The sequence below is a fragment of the Chelon labrosus genome (genome assembly GCF_963514085.1).
Source record: "Chelon labrosus genome assembly, chromosome: 22".
In the NCBI taxonomy this organism is placed as follows: domain Eukaryota; kingdom Metazoa; phylum Chordata; class Actinopteri; order Mugiliformes; family Mugilidae; genus Chelon; species Chelon labrosus.
The window spans coordinates 15436719-15455646 of NC_140355.1; the positions used below are offsets into that span (position 1 = coordinate 15436719).

At 40.0% G+C, this 18928-nt stretch overlaps 1 protein-coding gene across 1 annotated transcript; it reads right to left on the minus strand.

The window, feature by feature from the left end:
* Positions 1 to 379: 379 nt before the first annotated feature.
* Positions 380 to 5064, minus strand: s1pr3b (sphingosine-1-phosphate receptor 3b). The gene is made up of 2 exons (XM_084572513.1): positions 4912 to 5064; positions 380 to 4520 (listed from the first exon to the last, which is right to left on the minus strand). Exon 2 carries the CDS (start codon positions 4449 to 4451, stop codon positions 3297 to 3299), a length of 1155 nt encoding a protein of 384 aa, XP_084428639.1. The 5' UTR covers positions 4452 to 4520; positions 4912 to 5064; the 3' UTR covers positions 380 to 3296.
* Between the last annotated feature and the right edge of the window lie 13864 nt (positions 5065 to 18928).

Consider the following 18928-nt stretch of genomic DNA (forward strand, 5'->3'; position numbering starts at 1 on the left):
TCGCATGACTTAAAAATCAACTGTTCTTGTGGCCATGTTCGTAGACCTTGAGACCCCTTTATTTGAAAGAGGTGCTTGTGTATGCTGACACTGTAAAATAGTTATGCTTTTCAACCAGTGATATTATTTCTGAATTGGTTTTCTCTGAATTCTTTTAGGTGTGTCGTCGGTGATTAGTTTTTTGGGCCTTGCAGTGGATATTCTCACATTCTTAATGAACATTTTCAGATTTTTTTAATTTTATTTTTAATTTTATTTCTTTTGGTGAAAATGAATAGCACAATCAAAACGTTAGATCACCTAGATCATCTGTGTCAGTTGTACCAAGAGGAATTGGTGGCGAGACGTAACTTATGGACTGAATTAGAGACAGATGCTGCGTTCACACTGTGTGCACTCGATCCAGAATGTTAAATATCAGATCATTTTTTGGTTACTGATTTTTGAAAGAGTTTATCAGCGTTGACATCAAAATGGCAGTACTACTGTTTTGCCACTAGATGTCATCAAAGAGATACATGTTTACCCCTGTCAGCCACGCTTCACTTCTCTTATTTTATCATTTATTACAAGGGAAGAATGCAGTGCCGTGTACTGGTTGAAGCATTACAGTTGAGGGGCAAATCCAGCTCTTTAAGAAGCAACTTTTAAAAGAGTTTAAAGATTTTCATTTTGCAGTCCGCTGTACACGACCGTTCATCGGAACAGTTAAGTATTTAAGTTATACAAACTGCTTTTTTTTTTTTTGTGGGGGAATTAATCCAAATTTTAAAATGGCTCACAAAAGCGGTACAAAAATGCTCTCATCCTTACTATTGTCAGGACTCTGATGGAAACCAAATGAATGGGGCATTGTATTTGATATGCACTGGACCAATTCAGTTGAACCAAAATCAGCATGTGTTCAATGAGTTTGACAAGACAGATGCAATGTAATATAATGTGCCTGTGTTTTGCTGCAAGAGGGAGTGTACAGTACATGCATCTCACAACAACAACACACATTTAGCAAAAAGCAGTATGGGGATAGTTTTAAGTAAATAAATAAATATTCCACTAGATCGGTTCCAGACAAGTTGTGTCCCATATCCCGGTTTTCATCTCAGGATTCGTTTAAGGGGAGAACTGGGGAGATATATTCACCACTTATGTTTATGTTTTCCAATATTTGCGACGTAATTTCATCAAATGTAATACTGGGAGAAGGAGCGAGGCGCAAAATTTCTCTTAAAAGCGCCAATTTAAATCTGTTTTCAGAAAATTTTAGGTACTTGATCAGCTTTGTGACATAAGGAGAAATTAAAACACCAAACACACTGGGACACAAATAAGTACACGCCGTCTTTCCAGATTTCTGTTGATGAAAATGTGCCTTTTATTTGCACAATTGGTGGTGTTTTTTTTGTTTTGTTTTTTATATATATATAAATATATTTCTTTCTCCCTTCAAAGTGCAATAGCTGATCTTCAATGGGGCATGCCTGTTCACTAGAGGTTGTGTTTTGCCCTGCTGCGTGTTGCTGCTTGAGACTACTGTTTCCTCTCTCTCTCTCTCTCTCTCGCTCTCTCTCTATCTCCGTCTCTTTCCCTCCCTCCCTTCCTCCCTCTCTATTATATATTCTAGATGTATCATTTCGAGATTCTGAATATAAATCTTTGTCGGAGGGAATCACACAGAAACTCACTATTTTGGGACAGGTAAAGTTGAGAAAAAAAAAATAAAGGAAATAAAAACATAGAAACAACAAGTCCAAATGATGTTTACAGATTTAATCTTTTGGTTGTATGGGTTTCTCATTATTCTGTATGACTGTTGGCAATAAAACCGTGAATGTGTAGAATCTCTATTGTTGTCTGTGCCGCAATCATAACAACGGTGGGTTTTTCTTTACGTTTTTACAGACGTGGGATGTAGATTCGCTTGACAACATCTTCAAGAAACCTCGAGCAAGTCCAGTCGCCCTTGTTTTAGCCTTGCTATAGATATGCCATGTCTTGGATGACAGAGAGTCTTCACAGACAGGTTTGCCTCATGTTTGCATGCGGATAATTTTAATTTACCCAGCCCCTCAATGAGATTTCTTTTGCTGCCACATCACAAAGTTGGTGAATTGTTATTTGTCTTGCTCAAAGCTCTGAACATCAGGTGTAAAAAAAAAAGCACAGCAATATATTGATAATTGATTGTTACTCTGGATAATCCACTCAATAAGATTGTAAAACGTCTGTTTTTGGCCACAAAGAAAAAAGGAGAAGCTATGATGACTTTCAATTATTCAAAGTGTTCCTGTTTCGTAAAGATTATGTTGCTGCTGCTGTTTCGAAACACCAACTGGTTTGCCAAAATGTCATGAATACATATCTAAAAACTATCAGCGTGCCTGTACACCACAATAAAACCTGACCTCTAAACGAGGCCGCACTCTGCTGCCCACACGAGGTAATCGGGATGAAGCATCCTTATGCATACTCTTTTTTTTTCACCTTTATTGTGTAAAAGCTTATATTTTCTGCTTCATATAAATAGCTGCATTTGATCAACTTTTACCGTAGCACATGCTGCATTCACATGCCTCTAGTGACGTGTTTCTTCATGCTTTTTCAGTTCACATAAAACATGCAGCAGCACAACCAGCAGATGGAGCCCTGTTATCACTTACACTACTGCCGTTGCCTCAGTTAACTTTCCTTGCTGAGTGGCAACAAATGCTGTTTTTTTTTGGTTTTTTTTATCGTGTTGCTACAGATGAAACAAAAAACACTTGGGTGTACAAATTCCAATTACAGTAACTGCACAGCATACTGTAGTAATACTGAGTAAATACAAAATTGCAGAATACATTGAACAATAAATACCTTTGGCTGTTCATCATTATAATAATAGTTGCCTACAATCATTCTACAATACATTGTTTTTTAGTGCTATAATTGCACTTTTTATTAGCTGCAGGCGAATGTTCACTTTTTGACTGTGGCTCATCAAGAGCACCATTTCATTCGACGTTTGTCCTTCATTATTCTGCATAATGGTCAAAACTGGAGATACTTGGTTCTTACTGGACACTAGATGTGACAAAGAGGGAAGATTGAGACAGTCACTGTACTTAATTGCCTCATGCATTAATTTGCGTAAAGTTGCGTGTGAACATTTGAACTACTGCCCAGCAGCAAATGCTTCAAATCTGCCCTTTAGGCATCCTTCATTTTAAATCCCTGTCCCTCATAATCCCTTTTGTATTCCAATGCATTCCACTGTGAACAGGCCCCTAAATATATAGATTATTTTCACCCTTCCTTCAGTCTTTTCTCTCACTCTCAAGGACAGCCTCAGCAGCACCTCTGCTTGCACCCGCCACCACAGAGACCTGGCCGTGGCCTGTGTCCGTCTCCTGCTCCTTGTCCAGATCTGCCTGCTTGGAGCCCTGCTGGTTCTGGTTAGGGTTGTTCTGGCTGCTCCAAGACTTGCTTCTGCTGCGGCTCGGCTCCAGAGACTGCTTGTTCGCGCTGCCGTTTATGGAAACTTTCGCCTTGTAGCAAACGCCACAAACCAGACCCAGGAAGGCCCGTCTCATCTCGCGGCTGGCCAGAGTGTAGATGACCGGGTTCATGGCGGAGTTGAGCACGGCCACGGCAATGAACCAGTCCGCCTGGTAGAGGATGTGGCAGCGTTGCTCGCACGCCACATCCATCAGGAGCAGGACAAAGATGGGCGTCCAGCAGGCAATGAACACCCCGACGACGATGATGACGGTGCGCAGCAGGGACATGGCGTGCTCAGAATTGCTGTGCTTGCCCACCTTTCTGCTGCTGGACTTAACCAGGATGTAGATGCGGGCGTAAAGGATTGACATGGCTAAGAGCAACACCATGAAAACTGTGATGCAGAAAGCTACGTATTTCTTGGAGTAGAGAGGGAGGACAGTTGAGCAATCAGGGAGGTTGTCCAGGCAATTCCAGCCTAGAATAGGCAAAGCTCCAAGAGTTATAGCAATCAGCCAGCAGGTCCCTATGAGAAGGAAGACTCTGTACTTCTTGTTGGCGTCATAAGGCCTCATTTTGATCATAGTCAGGTGCCTCTCTATAGCAATAGCCAGGAGACTGAAAATGGATGCACCAAGTGCTACGAACATGCTGCCCTCTCTCACAAACCACAGAGCAGTTGAGAGGTGCAGGGTCTTCTCTCCGGACAGGAGCAGGTTGACCACGTAAGCGACTCCAGCCAGCAGGTCGCACAGCGCCAGGTTGGCGATGAAGAAGTACATGCGGTTGTGGAACCGGTGGTTCCTCCATATGGCCACCAGCACAGTGAGGTTCTCCAGGACAATGAAGCTGCATATGATGAGGAAGAAAATGGTTTTAAAGTCCAGGGTGCCAGAGCTTGCGCCGACGTTAGTCCGGTTGTCCAGCTTTCCTGTGGAGTTGTAGTGGAGTTGTATCTGATGGTTGATCATCTTCGAAACACTGGCTGTGGACACTGGATGTCAGACTTGAGCAGGGAGTCCAGTGTCCACTGTGTTCAACTGCAGCAGAAGATGAGAGTCTTAGGTTATCATTCTGCCACTATTATAGTATAATGTCCCACTTTATCTTAAGAATTTCAACTGTTTCTTTTGAAACAAGGGGTCATTGAGTCTAGAAAATACCTGCAAACAGTTTACAATAAACACAGAGTCAACACCTTAAAATAAACTGTGATGTTTGTTTACACAGGACTTATTATTAAATTTATTAAATATAAATTAAAAGAGGCTTATTCAGGGTTAAATTTTCTTCGGCTTCTCAAACATGACATTTCGTCTAATTCTTAATCACACTAGGTTACAAATGACACCGAGGTCTTTTAACGGGTTTAATTGGCCACTTCGTGCAGATTCAAGCGGTCTACTCTCCTCAAGATTTGACACAACTCACCGCTGGACGCTCGCAGTTCTTGTCTGGCTGAAAGTTAAGAGCACACCGATGGAGACAGCTGCATTTCATCGCTGAGTTGTCGATAGCGTCGCCTTATTTCCTTGAAGGGAACTTAAAATATCTTCTGCTTCACTGGAAGAAAGCTGCTCCTCATCTTTTTTACTGATCTCTGAAAACTCCGGAGTTGTCGACGGCTGGGCTGGAAGTCACACCCCTCCCCTCCCCTCCCCTCCCTCCCTCTCCCTCCTCGAGTCCGGACAGAGAGAGCAGAGACGCAGCTGGAGGGGTTAGCTCAACTCACCAAGAATATCAAACCAAGAAGGAGGTATGTGGAAACCCAACACGCACCAGTGATGATATGTTGCCGTGTCACTTTGGCCCCACATAAGGTTATTTGTAAGCATACATAAAGCACAGTTTACTTTTTAAAGTTGTAACACAATTACATAACGTGCTGAGCGGGCAGTTAATTAGGCTACCTGTGTATTTAGAGATGCAAACACACACAAAATTAGCAGTTGCAGTTAATTTAGTGTTATCTCTTTGCGTTATATTTATTTATTTTTGTTCACACAAGTTCGAAATTGCTCCACAAAGCTGTTTTAAGCCTTTTGAACAGACATTTTAAGCAAATTAAACTAGCCTGTGTTGCTGTAGCAACAGAAGCTATAGCAATAATTTGAGCTTGACTGCTGATTATTTAAGGTAGCTAATGTTGCTAGTTAGCAAGCTACTAATAATTTAAGCTATCTTATATTTTTGTTTACCGGCTAGTTAGCTATCAAGTAACAATTTAAGATAGCTAATATGGGTATTGTTTTTAAATAGCTAGTAAGCAAGCTAGTAATAATTTAAGATAGTTTATATTTCTGTTTACTGGCTAGGCTAGTAAGCAATCAAGTAACAATTTAGGATAGCTAGTATGTGTGTTGTTAACTAGCTAGTAAGCAAGTTAGTAATAATTAAAGATAGCTAATATGGCGATTGTTAGCTAGTTAGCTAGCTAGTAATGATTTAAGATAGCTAATATGGCTATTGTTGTCAGTTAGCTATAATTGTTAATTAGCTAAGGAGCTAGCAAGTTTAAGCTAGCTGCATAACTAGTTTTGTGCAATGAGTGTATGTAGCTAGGTACTGAAATAGCTTACCAAGAAGAAATAAACTAGACAGAGCTAAAATTAGGAACTTTATTAGTTCTAAATTGGGAGTTATTGTACCGCAGCTGACTGAGAACAATAGATAAATAAGGAAACCTCAATTAAATTAAAACCTGAATATAATAAATATCTGCACAGACAATAATACCATACTACAAACTGATAAAAGAACCTAAAGTAAAATGATAACCACAATTCAACTTAAAGCAACAAAATTCAAGCAAATATGTTGAAGCTTAAGAGTTTGCCTCTGGAGGTTTATCCACTCATCATAGCTAACTTTAATAAAAGCCTAGAGTCTGCAGGACTCTGCATATTGCCTGATTCACTTTTGACGTGGACGAGAAGTAGAAAGAGAGGGCAAACAATATGCGGTAAGCGTTTAGGTTAGGATGACTGCAGCCCATCCTTTGTTCTGGTCTCTCTGTTGTGACCTCATATCCAGGAAGGATGGGCAGGGCTGGCAGCAAGGAGTCTGAGAGGCAGAAAGACAGATGATGACTTTTTAAAATAGATGTGACAAAGTGGACTCTACACTTTGAGGAGCTTTTAAGATGCTCCTGACTAAGATCTCAACATAAAATGGCCCACTTGAGACTAAAACAATAAACATTATTTTTGAACAAAAGAGCTTGAGAGCCCAGAATAACTGAGTCACAAACTAAAATGTTAAAATCTTGTTTCTTTAGTACTTTAGTACAGATTGTGCTACACATACCACAATTTTCCCCACACAAAGCACATACCATTCTGTGTCACGGACCAAATCATTAAATAGCAGATATCTTCCAGGGTCTGTGGTTATTAACCCAGAGGAATGTTTTGCGCGGTCGAATAAACAGCTGTGGTCTGGCATCGGTCCATTAGCATTGTTACAGTCACAATTCTCAGTCGCTTCCTGCAGGTCACACTGTGCCAGAGGCAATGGGAAAATTTCAGGGGAAAAGCCAAATAGTTACTGTGGACCCGCAGCAAATCTGGGACCAATCACAGAGTGGGTCCATGTGAAGGCAGCTGGATTAACAGGCCGAGAACATGGTTGGAAAAACCTTGGGTTTTTTAGCAAACGGCAGTGATGTGGGGCTCACATCTGCATTTACATAAACTTTGGTCCAAATATGAAACCATCAGCAAGTACTAACCCATAATATGTGGTTTGAGTGAGTCTATGTGTATTCATAGACTGCTGAAGAGGAACTTGGGTGGAGGGGTTTCACTTCTGCAGGACCACCCTCACTAAAATGTTACTTTGTAGGCAGCCATTTCTTTGGTTAAAGTGAGGCTGGATTTTCCTGTCATCTTCGTCAGCAGGACAGTAATTAAAGTCCTCTGTAGCTGCCATTTTTCAGCATGAGACGTTGTAAGACTCCCCTAAATCATCAGTGCACCATATGTGCGATTTCCTGCTATTATAATGCTATATTATTTAAGTGTAATCTACAAGCTGAAACCCCTTATTTGAAAGTACTGTACAATATAACCTTCCTTCACAGTAGCTGACCTTACAGATGGTAAAACCATTCCTCGGGGAAGGTTTCCACTGCTTAGCTACAGCCAGCCCCAGACATTTTACAGTATACAGTTTTTATGTGTCACTGTTTAAATAAACATAACCAGTACTACACTAATGAACACCTTCAAGTTTGATATTGAAATTTTACTTTACAGCATCAAGGTGGAGCTATAACTAGCACTGCTTTATATACATTTGGATTTAATAGAATAACCTAAATAATTAAATTAGATATGTTGTTTATGTTTTAATCTTTATTTTTTTAATAGACTTTGTGCAGGATCAACTCACTGTCTATAGATGTAGAACATTTAAGTAACAACTCTTGACTCCAGGCATGAACATATCAAGGTATTCATTATTAATCATAATGCAACATTAAAGCAAAGCACACTCACGGATGTGTGTTTGTATAAAGTACATTCATAATTGATTATAATGCAGGTTGTGTGACTGGTAACATAAACGACTCTCATTCAAAGCAGGAAACTAATTGTTAAATGAGAAATGGACCGACAGAATAAAGATAAGGGCCCTGTGCTTTAGTGCTATAGGCTTATTACAAAATCTATTGGGCCGACATCCCTGTAGGCATTACTCTGCCAGGTTTTGCCTTGTTCATGCTCTCAACCCGTCATTAGAGTGCAAGAGCTGGGGTCAGCTCCGTGGGCAGTGGGCACATCCATGTGCAATTACATGAAAGCAACTGCCTTTAATTTCACCCTCGCCTTTTTTGAGGCAAAACACACCCCATGAGTCTGGGCTACAAATCTGAGGCGGACAGTCCCCTCCTGCCCTGTGGCTTTGTGGTGGCAGTATTTCTAGGCATGGCGGTGTCTTGCATGCAGCTTAACAGAACACGGGTTCGGAGATGTATCTGGGGCATAATTTCAGCTGTGGCACAGTTTAGTCTAGGCTCTGCCAACTTCAGAAGGCCACACAAACAGAAATAGGTCTTTAGTTCTGTCATTTCCTTGGCTGCAGAAATATTTAGCGCTCTTACCTTCAGTTCTTCTGTTAAGTGCAGCACTTTTAATTTTCCATTTAATTTGTTTCCAGCTGAGAGATTGAACAGATGAGTTTTTTTTTTTTTTTGTTGAGATTCTGCCAGTGGGTCTGACATCAGTAATACTACAGTAGCTCCTCTACCAGTGATCCAGTGTCAGACTGGTTGACTTTACTGTAAAAGCAAAAGTTTAATGGACTGAAATCACTTAACACTGAACGTGGAAAAATCCCAGAAGCCGCAGTTTTTCTGTACTTGACTCATTCTGAAGGCTTGCGTGATAATTGCATGGTTTCCAGCCAAGGTCATTGCCTGCTCTGCTGCATGTGAGCACACGTAGTATTTTACCAGCCTCCAAACAAAGTACATGCAAATGAATCAAATATCAGAAATACAGTAGGTTTAATTCTTTACTAATACTTACAGATCAGCTAAAGTATTGCCTGTACCATGTATTCATATAGTAATATAATAATACAGTAATTCTTATCAAATATGATACTATAAAATAACAGTATTAACATTATTATTATTAACATTTAACAATATTTATATTTCAACTTCTAAATTTCAAGTTATTTACCCAGTTAGCCTCTGTTAGCTAGAGCAACAACAATGTCCACTATCCATTTCTTAATATTTGGTACATTTGGGCACAATAAGAGAGTTAGAATATCTATACTTATATACGATATTTACTGTGAAACAGAAAATACAAATACAACGTGTTATATCTTAAATTGTGAGACGAATACATTAAGTAATTAATATTTTGAAATAAATTAGATGTTAAGGATTAAATACAGGTTATTTGTGTAAGGTATCAGACTTCAATTCTGCAGAGAAACGAGAGCAAGGTCTCTTGCATACAGCTGTCGGACGTTTTGTATGAGTATTAATGTTGGATTTAGATGAAAACAAAAATGTTTTCAAATCATCAAAATCATCCCCAATTGCAAGTCTGTGGATTCCTGAACTGACAGCCTGGATGATGTTAGCATAAAGTCTGACACCACTTTATCAGGCTGGATGATGTTAGCATAAAGTCTGACGCCACTTTATCAGGCTGGATGATGTTAGCATATAGTCTGACACCACTATCAATTTGCTGCTGGCTCTGACGTTTGCATTATTTGAAAAGGACAGGAAATGTTACTGACAAATACTGAGTTTTGCTTCCGTCTCAGGCAGGGTCTAAGACTAAGAAAAGACTAAGAACATCAGTGCTACATGTTGTAAATGCAGGCCCTTTATTTTAATTCTGTCTTCACATTTTGTTAAGCCTATATGGCCCCGATAACTTGTCAGTCAGGCTGCATTAGGTAGGGGGAAAAGCGGTTTTCTTTTTGCTGAGTGCAATTGCCTCGGCCTTCCAGACAGTTAATGTGAGTGTAAAGCAAGGGCTGATTTATCACAAGGCTGAGCAGGGCTTTTCTCTCCCAGGCCCATTAGATCTGCAGTACTCAGAGCATGTTGTATTGATGTCCAGCAGTCATTGTTCATTGCCTGCTGAACGGATGGCTGTTACATTGTCATTAACCAGGAAGGAATTTGGAAGGCAGGCTTCGTATATAGTCCCTGATATCACAGTGCATTATATGTATTATTTACAGCTTCTGTTTTCACAACTTGACCTTCTTCTTAATACATCAGCATATTTGAAAAATAAATTATGAAATTAATCAATAGAAGTTACCATTTTAAAGGAATAGAAAATGCATTCAGGGTTCAATAAGTCAAACTGATCAACCTTCATTTATAATAAATTTGTGGTAAACATGCTTTAGCTTCTTTATGTTAGTTTCATATTCAACAGGCATCCAAAGTCAAAAGAAATCTTCCTCTCATGATTAAAATCAGGAACCTTTTCTAAAAGGTGCATTCTTATGGGGGCACACACATTTATGTTGGATATTAGTGCTTTCTCTATTTATGATTGCTTATTGTTTTTATAAATGCTGTGTTTTTTCCACGTCATGTGAATTATTGATGTAAAATCCAGTGTTACAGTTCATAATAAAGTGTAATAAAATGTATAAATAAGGTAAATAGAGTAATAATGTATACAAATTGTTTTATTTCTTACAGTCATGTGCTCACGCTCTATGCAATGTGTGCAGCCGTACTGCCTCAAGGATCAGGACCAGTCATTACAAACTGGGTGAGTTATTTACTAGGGGTGTGCATCTCTCCAATATAAGACGATTCGATACGTATCTAGATACATGGCAGTGTTTCCCATTAATTAACGAGACTGTGGCGGCCCGCCACAGTCTCGTTTGGACCCGCCACAGTCTTATTTGACCATTAAAAAAAATAAAAATAAAAAATCATAAAAAAAATAAAAATAATAATAAATAAATAAATGATGATGATGATGATAATAATAATAAACAGTATTTCACCATCTCTAATCACTGTCAGTCAGCCCATCCCGGTGTACTCGGTCTCTCCAGCCCGCGAGTGAGTGCACTCGCACTCGCACTCACACACACATACACACGTATATGTCTCGCTGCATTGTCTGGAGCTTTACTGGCTGCACCTGGCGCTATCCAGTCATACATCTGAGGACAGCAGGACGGCATTTGAAGAGAATTTGAGAATTTTTTGAGAAGAGAAACGACGAGATGATCTATGGCAGGGGTGCTCATTACGTCGATCGCGATCGACCGGTAGATCGCGAAGGTAGTGCGGGTAGATCGCGTGCAGCCGAATTTTTTTTTTTAGATGTTAGTCTAAAACATTAATCTGTTGCGCCTCCAAAACAAACAGCAAGACAAACGTTCATCTTTATTTATTTTTACTTTATATTTGTAACATGCCCTCAGTTCAGCGGCACACATCCACAGCCACGCACAACTTCAACAACAACTCAACACTACCGTCTTTCTTAAAGAGACAGCGCTATTTTTCTAAAGGTGCAGTGCACCAGTTTTTCTTGATAAAAATAAAAACAAAGATGGATAGAGCTTTTAACACTGTAGCACCAATTTATATGACAGTTAATATGACTAATATATATATATATATATATATATATATTTATTATGAATGAACCAACTGCCCCCCCCCCCCCCCCCCCCCCCCCCGGACCCTGCCACCACAGTCTCCTAAAATCCTGTGGGAAACACTGCATGGGGTACGAAACGATTCAGGAAGGATACATTTTAAAAACAACCGATTCGATTCAATTCGGTAGGATTTGATCCGATCCGATCGGATTCGGTACGATTCAGTGCAATATGATGTAATCCGATGAGTCTGTGCAAATTCTCATTTGTCCAGGTCAAAGGCATCTCTAGGCAATTGAATCAGGTCAACTGGACTTGGTTTTTGTCTGTGAAGGCGTTTCGCTTCCTTATCCAAGTGGCTTCATCAGTTCGAGAGACGAGCAGCAAGTCTGACTAGCCCGCAGACACAGACAAAAACCAAGTCCAGTTGACCTGATTCAATTGCCTAGAGAGTAATCCGATATAGTTCCTTGTTTAAAGTAGACATTTTACATTATGAATGATCCAAAATCAATCCTAAAAATGTGATATTGTTTACCTTCATAGTGATAAATTTAATAGAGTCTCGCGAGATTTTTGCGGGAAAGAGAGAGAGAAAGAGAATAAGCAAGCGGGGCTTCCAGCTGTATTGCTGATATACCGTAAATTCCGGACTATAAGCCGCTACTTTTGTCACTTGCTTTGGACCCTGCGGCTCATACAACGAATTATGGATTTTTACAGCTAACGGTCACCAGGGGCGCACTATCATGGAAGCGCAGGAGCGAGACAGACAGTTTGCGCCAGGTAACGAGAGCAAAACAAACCAAGTGAGTCCAAATGCAGTACGAGAGCTGCTTTTAAGTTAAAGGCGATCGATCTGGCTGACTTTTCTGGTATAGTAGGCTGGTTATTTTGATACAGTAAACGGCCGTGTTACTGCACCTTTACTGCTGTGTTGGCTGTTTTCGAAAAAGATGCTAGTTATTTAGTTGAGCAGCCGGGTTACTGCACTTTTGCTGCCGTGTTACAGGCAAGCACTTTTAAAAACGAATTAAATTTAGCCATTTAACGTTATTGACTCGTCAAGCGTTGTAAGCTTTGTTTTTTGTTATACTGCACTACTACAGTACTATGACTGCAGGAAGTGCGCTAGGAGCGCACCGTTGTATTATTTGTGCGCTGCACGAATGCTGTTTGTAATCAAAGATGTGAAAGTTTGATCGATTGATTGAAAGATTTATTGTGTTTCTCAAATGTAAATAAATGGGACGCTTTGCGTTTCCAAACAGTCATTTCTGTCCCGACAATCCCCTCCGTGGTAGAAGAAACCCTTACGGTAATTAAACATTAAAACACCAGCGGCTTGGGTGCGGCTTATATATGGAACAATCTGTAGTTTCCCCAAAATTTAGCTGGTGCGGCTTATAGTCTGGAAATTATGGTAATAACCCGATTCATAACTTTGTAATCGGCCCATCGACCGGTTCGTGGTACATTTAGATCGGTCCAGGGGCTTGTGTATCGATGCACTCACATCTTTTAAATCAAAACCGATTTCCGATTCATATCGGTAATTTGTTACATTCCTATTATTTACAGTATTACACAGCAATGGTAGCTTTGGTTTTGGACGTAGCAACAACAGTTGATAGGAATCTGTTGTAAAAATATACTGTCATGGCTACAGTATAAGTCATGACATGATTGGTGATGACAATACTAGCATGGGAAAGAAATATATATTCCAGCGAAATAGTGGACTTTTTCATCATATTTGAATACAAATTTGAACAGTACCTACATCTAAACAAGGAAAAGGTCAATGAAAAATTTTCAGTCATGGTATATTTCTAAAAGCAAAGAAAAAAATAGTTTAAGGAACTTACTGTAAGTGATGCTATTTGTATTTTGTCTGACACAGTCCATTATTTGCCTGTATTGTATAGGCAAATAATTAATTCGAAAGTGCCTGACCTCTGAATTTACCTTCAGCAGTGGTAAATTAGTTTGCATGATAATATTAATAGTTTAAATTAACAGAACTGACAAGTAAGTGATGCTGCTCTGTTATTTTAACACTGTCTTCACTTGTTGACTACCTGTCCAACAATCAGTCGACTTGCTGAAACTTCTGACATTCTCAAATCTTGGCACCTAATCTGGAGCAGCTGGTTTGAATTTTAAGTGAATCAACGAATATAATTGCTAATCCAGTGTGAGGGATCTATTAGTTGTTTTATTTTGAATTCAAATGGAACCTATGATCTTGTGGTTACAACATGGCAAGCTTTTTTTACACAACTCGTTTTTTGCATTTACAAGGTTATTTATTGCAATTGAAGTCGTGCAAGTCCAATGATCAGCCTGAAATGGTACAAAGGTAAGTACTGAACAGCCAGAGGTTAAAAAAAAAAAGGTTTGGTTACCCAAAACTAGGGATGGGAATCGAAAACCGGTTCTTGTTGAGAACCGGTTCCCAGTGTTTCAATTCCTTTGAATTGTTTGCAAAATTTGCAAACGATTCCCTTAACGATTCCAGGGGGAACGATGACGTCATCACGCGCATTGCGTAGCTTACGCTCAGTCAATAGTAAACATGGCACCCAAGCGGAACAAACGCTCGAAAGTCTGGTTGTATTTCACCAAAAAAGACGAAAACAGGGCCACTTGCAATACTTGCAATGTGGATATATCGTCAAAGGGAGGAAATACCACTAACATGCTAAAACATTTACGTACACAGCATGCAATAACAATAAATGAATGTCGCGTTTTCGATCCGCTCCGGACTAACAGTTCTCAAACCACCAGCAGCAGCAGCAGCAACGTTAGCATGTCCTCGGCTAATAAAACTGCAGGTAACTAATTAACTAACAAACACTGCCTATCATATTAGCTGTGTAAAACTTGCTGTTAGTAACGGTTAACGTTAAATGAATGCCTTCTCATGCATTACATTTAGATGACCATCACGAGAGACAGAGTCTGGCTGGCTCAGAGCCAGAGGCTGGCAGTGCTGCCTCCAGTTCACGGCTGAAAATGTTGGACATTCTTGTGGAATTGCCACAGAATAATTTATGTTGTATTTTGTTAATTTCTACAGAAGAAGAATATTTATTTTATTATTTAATAAATTTTTTTTATTGGTGATGCTAATCAACAATTTATTGTCCTTTTTTTCCAAATGAGAATCGATAAGGGAATCGATAAAGAACCGAATCGTTAAGCAGAATCGAAAATGGAATTGGAATCGTAAAAATCTTATCAATTCCCATCCCTACCCAAAACTGAAAAATAATGTACATTTCAGAATTATACAAAAAGGCCTTTTTCAGGGAACACAAAGTGGGTTAACAATTTAAAGCTGTTCTGCAGCAATGAAAGTTGAATCAGCCTTGAAAGCTGGTGCTACTAATTCCTACAAGTGTTCCAACTTTTCTTGATTACTTACAACCCCCTCTGTCTGCATAAAAGCAGTGTTGGAACACACTGTGGTACCAGACCCTCATGCGCATCAGGTGAACAGTATTGTGCTGCAGAAAGTAGTGTGTTGCTACAAAAATGGCGAGAAAAAGGCAATTACCAATGGAAGAGAGACAGACCATCATAACACTTAAAAATGTAGGTCTTTCAAGAAAGGTCTTGCAAAGAAAGTCAAGGTGTCAGTGAGTATGGTTTTCTTCACCATCAAAAGGCACTCAGAAACTGGGGGAAACTCTGACAGGAAGAGGCCTGTCAGACCCAAAGCCACAACTGAATCAGAGGACAGAGAGTTAACAGCTTGCATGATAGGCGGCTCACAGGACAACAGCTTCAAGCACAGCTTAATGGTGGTCGTAGTAAGCAAGTCTCAGTTTCAACTGTGAAGAGAATACTTCGAGCTGCAGGTTTGACAGGATGAGTTGCAGCAAGAAAGCCATTGCTAAGATGTCAGAATAAGACAAAGAGGCTCGCCTGGGCCATGAAACAACCGCCATTGGACTACTGAAGACTGGAAGAAGGTATTATGGACTGATGAATCAAAGTTTCAAATCTTCGGTTCATCACACAGGATCTTTGTACGCCGTCTAGTAGGCGAGAGGATGGTTTCACAGTGTGTGACATCAACTGTCAAACATGGAGGAGGAAGTGTGATGGTCTGGGGCTGTTTTGCTGGATCCAGGGTCGGTGACTTGTACAGATTGAGAGGCACCCTGAACCAAAACGGCTACCACAGCATTCTGCAGCGCCATTCAATACCCTCTGGTATGCATCTAGTTGGTCAGAGGTTCATCCTACAGCAAGATAATGACCCAAAACACAAGTCCAAGCTATGCCAGAACTACCTCAGGAAAAAAGAACAAGATGGTAAGCTTGAAAACATGGAGTGGCCAGCACAGTCTCCAGACTTAAACCCCATCGAGCTGGTTTGGGATGAACTGGACAGAAGAGTGAAAGCCAAGCAACCTACAAGTGCCACACATTTATGGGAACTTCTGCAACAGACTTGGGAAGAACTTTCTGAAGAATATTTGATTTTTATTGTAGAAAGAATGCCACGAGTGTGCTCAGCTGTTATATCTGCCAAAGGTGGCCACTTTGATGAGTCAAAAGTTTAGAATACATTTTGGTCTATAAATTGATTCCATGATTTCTTTTTCAACTCAAATTGCTTATTTGTTCTATGCTTTCATTTCAGAGTGCAGTGAGACACTAAACTGAATAATTTTCAGTAAAAAAAACCTTTTGACCAGTAGTGTATATATACTATCTGTCCAAAATAAAATTGTCGCCACCAAAAAAACCACACACTGCAATATTTCGTTGGACCGCCTTTGATTGCAGCATACTTTCGCTGTGGCATTGTTTCGATAAGCCTCTGCAATGTCACAAGATTTATTTCCATCCAGTGTTGCATTCATTTTTCACCAAGATCTTGTATTGATGATGGGAGAGTCTGACCACTGAGCAAAGCCTTCTCCAGCACATCCCAAAGATTCTCAATGGGGTTAAGGTGTGGACTCTGTGGTGGCCAATCCATGTGTAAAAATGATGTCTCATGCTCCCTGAACCACTCTTTCACAGTTTGAGCCAGATGAATCCTGGCATTGTCATCTTGGAATATGCCTGTGCCATCAGAGAAGAAAAATCCATTGATGGAATAACCTGGTCATTCAGTATATTTAGGTGGTCAGCTGACCTCATTCTTTGGGCACATAATGTTGGCACATAACCTAGACCTGAGCAACCGCAGCAACCCCGGATCATAGCACTGCCCCCACAGGCTTGTACAGTAGGCACTAGGCATGGTGGGTGCATCACTTCATATGCCTCTCTTCTTACCCTGATGCAATGGTTCCCCACTATCCGTCCAGTTTTTAATAATGCGTTGGACAGTTCTTAACCCAATTTTAGTAGTTTCTGCAATCTCCTTAGATGTTTTCTTCATGATGCGTGCCAATGATTTGACCATTTTGATTTCAACATGGTTGCTTAAGAAATGAGAAGCTACTTATTGCATCAGTTGTAGTCAGTGTTGTGCAAGTTCACGCTAAACAAGAACATCACTTTCTGGCCAAAAAAAAAAAAAAAATTCGCCACACTAATATTTCGTTGGACCGCCTTTAGCTTTGATTACAGCACGCAAGCATTCGCTATAGCCCTGTTTCGATAAGCTTCTGCAATGTCACAAGATTTATTTCCATCCAGTGCTATGATCTGGGGTTGCTGCTGTTGGCCAGGTCTGGGTTCAGCAACATTATGTGCCCAAAGAATGAGGTCAGCTGACTACCTGAATACCAGGTTATTCCATAAATGGATTTTTTTCTTCTCTGATGGCATGGGCATATTCCAAGATGACAATGCCATTCATTCATTCATTCATCCTCTGTAACCACCTGTCCTGTGAAGGGTCGCGGGAGGGCGAGAGGCAGGGTACACCCTGGACAGGTCGCCAGTCTATCACAGGGCCTATACAGAGAGACAGACAACCATTCACACTCACATGTACACCTACGGCCAATTTAGAAACATCAATTAACCTAACGAGCATGTCTATGGACAGTGGGAGGAAGCCGGAGTACCTGGAGAGAACCCACGCAGACACAGGGAGAACATGCAAACTCCACACAGAAAAACCACGCCACTGTGCTGTCCTTGGCCTTAACCCCATTGAGAATCTTTGGGATGTGCTAGAGAAGGCTTTGCACAGTGGTCAGACTCACAACACTGGATGGAAAAAAAATCTTGTGACATTGCAGAAGCTTATTGAAACACTTACACAGCGAAAGCGTGCTGTAATCAAAGCTAAAGGCGGTCCAACGAAATATTAAAGTGTGGGACCTTTCTTTTTTTGGTGGCGAAACACTTGTAAATCCAAAAAAAATAAAAAAAGAATCCAAATCAACAAACATGCACCTACACTGAAATAAAAGGGTTTCTCAATTTGTATTACTAAAGCTTTTAAATTATTCAGCTACTTCTAAAGCCATCCAAAACCATTAAGGAGTTTAGCTCTTACGCTATTGGTGAGGAAATACTGGACGGGCTACATGGAATTGATTACTTGCCTCAAAATGCGTTTCAATCAGTATCCCCGTCATCACTGCTTTTTATTTTTATTCATTTCTCATAACCTCGTAAGTGATATAACCTTAAGAACATGTTTAAAACCAGTTATGTCTAAAATGTTCCAGAGAAGACCTCAGTTAGAATCTACATATTGCTTTTCTGCACAAGGCAGACAACATTAGTTTTATATAATGAGATTATCTACAGAAAATGTTCTGTTGGATCAATGTTTTGCATCTCCATTTGCCTACTGGGTGTTAATGTATAACCTTGTACTATATTTAGTTTAATCTCACTAAATCTTTCTTCAGTTTTCATTGTGATTTCACAAAAAAATACATATTTTCTCATTTCAAACACATTCCCAGTATGATTCAGGCTGACTCTTTTCAAGAGATGTAAAAATGTATTTGTGTTTGCTTCCTGTTTGTGGAATCAATAACGCTGCTCTTCAGCTAGCTATAAACTTGCAAAGTAAGATGTATAGTAAGTGAACAGGAAACCATTACAGCTTGTCTGATTAATAGTAGGTGTATCTTACACAATCCTGCCGTGCATCCCGGGGACGGATGTCTGCCAGTATACTGCATGTACCTGCATGTGTACTGCATTTTCAAGCGGACATTGATTGGGCTTTATAGCTGCTGCTTACATCGAGAAAAAAAGTAAGGCAATAATACTTGGAACTGCCAGCAGTGTAACTCAAAGCAGGTGTTCCTCTTGGGAATGGATACCCCCCAAAATCACCACGTTATTTTCAAGTTGAGCATATGCATTAGTGTGGTTTGTTATCGTA